The 6,236-nt window shown below is 62.7% G+C and overlaps 1 protein-coding gene across 1 annotated transcript; it reads left to right on the forward strand.

Moving 5' to 3' along the window:
• Window positions 1-359: 359 nt before the first annotated feature.
• Window positions 360-5,846, forward strand: IRX4 (iroquois homeobox 4). The gene is made up of 5 exons (XM_087867998.1): window positions 360-1,085; window positions 1,635-1,886; window positions 2,616-2,758; window positions 3,647-3,975; window positions 4,450-5,846. Exons 1-5 carry the CDS (start codon window positions 1,041-1,043, stop codon window positions 5,271-5,273), a joined length of 1,593 nt encoding a protein of 530 aa, XP_087724124.1. The 5' UTR covers window positions 360-1,040; the 3' UTR covers window positions 5,274-5,846.
• The last annotated feature ends 390 nt before the right edge of the window (window positions 5,847-6,236 follow it).

The following is a 6,236-nucleotide window of genomic DNA, read 5'->3' on the forward strand; positions in this document are numbered from 1 at the left end:
GGAACCCACAGGACCGGGGGTGGGACGGAGGAGGGGGCGTTCCCCGGGGACAAGGTGACGGAGAGTCACAAAGCCCCGCAGCACTTGGGCCACCGAGTCCTGGAGCGGATGGCTCTGGGAAGGGCTTCAGAACCCACGCTCCTGAGGGTATCTTGACCTCCAGACGCGGACACTTGCAGCCGCATTTAGTTCTGGAACTCCGCCCCGGAGTAGGGTTCGAACTGGCGGGAGGCGGCGCGGGTAACCGGCTAAACAATAGTCGGAGCCGCGCGCCGGCCTGCGGAGCTGCCCTCCTGCACCTGGAGCGGGGCGCGGAGGCCCGGGCGGCTGGCCGCCTGCGCCAGCGCCGGGCTAATTTTAACTGTTGATTACGTCTTCAGTGAAGACTCAGTCGTGTGTCCCTTCACATGTCTCATTTGTAATTGAGACTAATGATTACAGTGGGGCGGGAAGGAGCAGGTGCTCATTAATTAATTTCTAATTAAAAGTGCTTCCCGTCCTCGGTGACTAAGGAGAAACAGCATTCGTCGGGGCGATATTGACTCCACGGATGAAATTCATTTGTTAGAGCCTATTGGCCCCTTCGCCCCGCGCAGCGCCCCGGGCCGTCCCCGCCCCGCCGCCGGTCCACCGGGCCGCAGCCACTGACCCGCACGTCTGCGGCCGGGCCGAGCTGCGCGGCGTGGGCTGACGTCAGCGCCTCCGCGGCTTAAAGCCAAGCACATCTGACTTGACGGGTTCGCGCAACTCGGTTTTTTTTTTTCCTTTTTTGCAAAATATGTATTTGTGTCGCCGCTGCGAGGCCGGTTGGTCCCAGAGCCCCCTCGAGGCTCAGGAATGTGACGCTAAAAGGCTCGCTGCGGCACACTTTCCTACTGGGTTAGAAAAGTTTCCGGGGCATGTGGATGAATTAACCCGCTCTTCTGCTTCGCCCTCCCAGCGCCTAGGAGCCGGCGGCCCCGGAGCAGTGGCCGCACCCCGCCGGCCACCGCGCGCAGGACCCCACCGGCCTCGCCCGCCGGCCCCGGGCGGCGCCCGCCATGTCCTACCCGCAGTTTGGATACCCCTATTCCTCCGCACCCCAGGTAAGGGGGCCTTGCGAGGGTGCGGGGAACGCGGCCGGACACACCCGCGGGCGGGCCGTCCAGCGACCCGGTGTCGCTTGCCAGAGAGCAGGGCCTGTGCCGCGCGCTCCTTGCACCCAGCCCGGGGGAGAGCGGGGGCACTGAGAGAATCTGCAATGCAGGGGGGGCGGGCATTTCTCCCACTTTGACCTTCACCACACACCACCCAGGGCTCTGAGGCTTCGCCCCAGAGGAGCCCAGGGACCTGGGAGAGACGTGGCACAGGGGGGCGTAATCGGCCTTGGAAACCCCCCCCCCATACACACACACACAGACACCCCCGGGACGGTGTGAAAACTCCGGGGCCTGGACGGGCTGGGCCCAAAGTGGCGGAGGAGGCCTGGCTGAGCAGACTCGCAGCGGGAAGGAATGCGCGGTCCTGCGTGGATGGCGGTACGCTGGGGGCCACGGGGCACGCCCTCCTGGGCCGCGCGCCAGGCAGGTGGAGGCCTAGAGCCCCAGCCTCGCGCCCAGGCGCAGGCCCTTCCTCGCGGCCTCTCTCTCTTCCAGTTCCTGATGACCACCAACTCCCTGAGCACGTGCTGTGAGTCGGGTGGCCGCACGCTGGCCGACTCCGGGCCCGCCGCCTCGGCCCAGGCGCCTGTCTACTGCCCGGTGTATGAGAGCCGGCTGCTGGCCACCGCGCGCCACGAGCTCAACTCGGCCGCTGCGCTTGGCGTCTATGGGGGCCCCTATGGCGGCTCGCAGGGATATGGCAACTATGTGACCTACGGCTCCGAGGCGTCGGCCTTCTACTCGCTGGTAAGGGGAGGGAATTACCTGAAACCTTCCCCCGCCACGCCCCCACCCCGGAATTGGCAAGCCTCTCCCTGAACTCTGGAGTCAGGGGTGCCAGTGCCCTGGACCCCAGAGGGGGTGGGAGAAGCACACCTTCGCTGCTTCTTCAATTTTGCTCCTCCTAGTCTTCAATTTTGCTCCTCCTAGTCCGGTTCCTCAGCACACCTCCAGCCCGGGGGGCGGGGGGCGGCTGGCAGTTCTGACCACATTACCGGCCCCAGTGCCCGCCCCTTCTCCCCATATCCCGTGCTTTCCCCCACTGAGCTCCCCTCCCCTTATTTCTCCTGGTCTCCTTCTTCCTCTCCTCCCAACCCCCCACCACTTTGCCCCCTCCTGGCCTCTCCCTCCCTTCCCCCTCCATGCCCACTCCCTTGCTCCACCCATTTTTCTCCTCCCTTCCTCCCTGCGGGTCGTCGTCTTGTGTCCCACTCACCCTCCACTCCTCTGCTGTCTCCCAGCCCCCCACCCCTCTTCTCGGCCCCTTTCTTCCTCCAATCTCATTCTCCTCTCTCCTACTCCCCAACCCCCTCCCCCATTCTGCTCATTCTCCCTCCTCCTCTCGAGATTCCTTTGCTCCCTGGGCCCTAGAGTCTGGGGACGGGATGGCTGGTGAGGCTGCCCAGGGGTCTGTGCAAAGCCTACTGGAGCGGAGGTGCGTGGGGGGCGGGGTCGAGCTGGGTCGCCTCCGGGAAGCTGCGACCCCCAGCTCCTGGGATCCTACAGAATGGCTTCGACTCCAAGGACGGGCCTGGATCTGCGCATGCGGGCCTCGCGCCTGCCGCAGCTGCTGCTTACTACCCCTACGAGCCGGCGCTGGGCCAGTATCCCTATGACAGGTGAGGGACGGAACCCCTCCTCACCGCCCCCGCACAGGCCCTGGCACTCCATTCAGCCATCAGACTCCCCACCACCATCAACCCCATGCTCCCTGTGAAGGTTGGGAGACAGGAGGAGGGACATTCTTTGGGTCAGGCTCCCGCTGCCCTCGGGTGAATCTGAGCCCCACCTCCTTGGCAAGCCACGCCCCACAGGGGTAAAATACATCCATAGCCTCCCCTCCCCCGAGGTTTTCCAGGCAGCCAGGTCTTGTTGCCCAAGCTTCAGACACCTGCCCCACCCAAGAGGTGCGGTCAGTGTGGTGTGTGGGATCCAGTTCACCTTTGCCTATGGTGGAAACTGGAAGGGGGAGTCCAGTGGAATCCACTCAAAGACAGCATGACCCATCTTGGCGAGAGGAGGGCAACAATTATAAACTTAACTGCAGGAAGTCCACAGTGGGCCATCTGGGCACTTTCTCCCTATGAGCACTAATGACCATTTCTGCCCATGGGTGTTATACAGTTGGGTTCACACTTCTGTGATGTGCTTTCCTGGTTTGGGTATCAAAAGGGTAGGCGAGAGGCCCCATAAAGGAACTCGAAGAATAGATGTCTAGGTAGAGTGTCTGAGACCTGGCCAGGCCTTGAGCACTCCACCCTGATCACTCTGGCTGGGAAGGAGCCCAGGCTCCCTGTAAGTTTAATCAAATACAAACATCTTCACTCTTGGGCCACTGAAGGCAGTGCCCATGGGCAGTGGCAAAGGGTGGGGGCCTGGGTCCCACCCGGTCTTACCACCATAAACACACCCCCACGATGGGGACTGAAAGCCTGCATGGGCCTCGTTCTGGCCACTGGCGCCGCAAGGGTCTCGGCCGGCACCCCCATTGCCCAGCCTGTCTCCAGGTACGGCACCATGGACAGCGGCACGCGGCGGAAGAACGCCACGCGCGAGACCACCAGCACGCTCAAGGCCTGGCTGCAGGAGCACCGCAAGAACCCGTACCCCACCAAGGGCGAGAAGATCATGCTGGCCATCATCACCAAGATGACCCTCACGCAGGTCTCCACCTGGTTCGCCAACGCGCGCCGGCGCCTCAAGAAGGAGAACAAGATGACGTGGCCACCGAGGAACAAGTGCGCGGACGAGAAGCGACCCTATGCCGAGGGCGAGGAGGAAGAAGGGGGCGAAGAGGAAGCCAGGGAGGAGCCCCTCAAGAGCACCAAGAGCGAAGGTGTGTGGGAGGCTGGTGATGCTGAAGTGGGGGCACGAGCTCAGGGACTCCCCGTGCCTTCTTCTGGGGTTCCAGGACCTCTGAAGACACTGAACCTGCAGTACTAGAAGCAAGCTTCGAGGGCGTGGGCAGCACGTGAATGAGCTGGCCCCAGAGAGGCCCCGAGCCCAGGGGGCCTGCGGTACTCACTGGGAACAGCCTTAAAGAAACCCAAAACAAAGGTTAAAACGTTAGACACACCCACCCTACCCTTGTCCCTATTGATCTGAGGAGGAAATCTCCAGCCCTCTATTGCCACCTGGGGGGTATAGAGCCTGGGGAGCAGGTGGGAGGTGCAACGAAAGGCTGCGGGTGCTTTTCCTAGCTCCAGGGTCGGGCCCTAGAACCATGGGCGCAGAGCTAGGAAGGAAGAGTGGGGTTCTGACTAGTGCCCCCCTCTCCTCCTGCACTGGCCCCTCTTTCTGTCCTGCGCAGAGTCGGTGGGCAAAGAGGAAAAGGATCTAGAGCTCACTGACTTGGAGGACTTCGACCCACTGGAATCGGAGCCCGCTGGGTGCGAGCTGAAACCGGCCTTCCAGACCCTGGACGGTGGCCTGGAGCGCATCCCTGCTGTGCCAGATGGTCCAAGCGCCCCGGGGAAGGAGGCCTCGGGCACCCTCCGGATGCCCCTGGCCACCGGTGGTGGGGCTGCCCTGGACCAGGACCTGGAGAGGGCAAGGAGCTGCCTCCGGAGCACAGCGGCTGGGCCGGAGCAGCAGCCCGGTGCGGGGGGCGGCTCGCAGGCTTGCGAGGCCAAACTGGGCTTTGCGCCTGCTGGGGCAACGGCGGGCCTTGAGGCCAAGCCGCGCATCTGGTCCCTGGCTCACACGGCAACCGCTGCCGCCACCGCCCTGAGCCAGACTGAGTTTCCGTCATGCATGCTCAAGCGTCAAGGCCCCGCTGCCCCTGCGGCCACTTCCTTGGCTCCTGTCTCGTCCTCGCCTGCGGCCCCGGCCCCCACTGGTGCCCTGGACAGGCACCAGGACTCCCCGGTAACCAGTCTCAGAAACTGGGTGGATGGGGTCTTTCACGACCCCATCCTCAGGCACAGCACTTTGAACCAGGCCTGGGCCACCGCCAAGGGCGCCCTCCTGGACCCAGGACCGCTGGGACGCTCGCTGGGGGCAGGCGCCAACGTGCTGACGACGCCCCTGGCGCGCGCTTTCCCGCCTGCCACACCCCATGACGCCCCCTCCTCGGGCGCAGCCAAGGAGCTGCTGGCCATCCCTAAGGCCAGCGGCAAGCCCTTCTGCGCCTAACGGGCCCGCGCCTGAGCAGAGGAGGAGCCAGGGCTCGGGCTGCAGGCCTGTAGGTCGCAGACTCTTTTTCTACCAAGTTTCCAAAGCAGGACAGGAGCACGGCAAAGTTCAGGCAGCCAAGCCACCTTGGAGGGAGGAGCTGAACTCGGCCTCTCCGGGCCACAGGCCAGCCCCCGGAGCTGCCTTGCCAGGTCTGCCGACCCCACCTGGACATGCACCAGTTCAGGCCACTCCCAAACTCCGCGACCCATCAGGTAGGGCGCTCTCAGAGCAGAAGGGAGCCACCCTGAAGCATAAAGTTTACGTCCCAAAGTTTACATGGAGAAGACATTTCCGTTCTGAGGCTTTGTTCGGCTGTCTCCTTTCGGGTTCCTGGCACCCGGAGTTCCACACCCCGCGGACCTGATCGCATCCTCCGCACGTTGGCCAACAGCACTCACCTCGTTCACACTATTGCACACTCTTAACTCGATAAAATTATGTTTTTTTAAATGTATGTTCACACCAATACTTGCCTGCTCCAGAGGCTAATATAACAAAACCAATAAACGGAGTGATGGTGTTTGCATTGCACGATGAACACGTTTCAGACCCGGGGGTTAGAGCTCTTGCCAGAGGAAAGGTGAACTCCCGAAGGGAATGAGGGGAGAGGGCCCTTGGCCCGGAGTCCTCAGCGAAGTCGCCGGCAGAGCCCCGGGCGGTACGTAAAGCCAGTCCTTTCCAAGCAGAGTTGCAGTGTCCTTCCCGAATGGCGGGACTCCGGAATGGAAGTGGATGAGAGGCCCAAGACTCTGAAGCTCTCCCCAGTATACCAGACTCCAGAATTTTGAGAAAATAGGAGTTTCTCTTGCTAGATAAGAATAACTTTTAAACTTTCTAAATTCCCTGGAGTTGTGCCCAGGGGAGAACTGAGGAGGGGGGCCATCCCTGCCCTGAGGCCCTGGCGCTGCGGACTGCTTTCAG

Source organism: Ursus americanus, chromosome 15, assembly GCF_024610735.1.
Source record: "Ursus americanus isolate L20-20 chromosome 15, mUrsAme1.1.p, whole genome shotgun sequence".
Taxonomy (NCBI): domain Eukaryota; kingdom Metazoa; phylum Chordata; class Mammalia; order Carnivora; family Ursidae; genus Ursus; species Ursus americanus.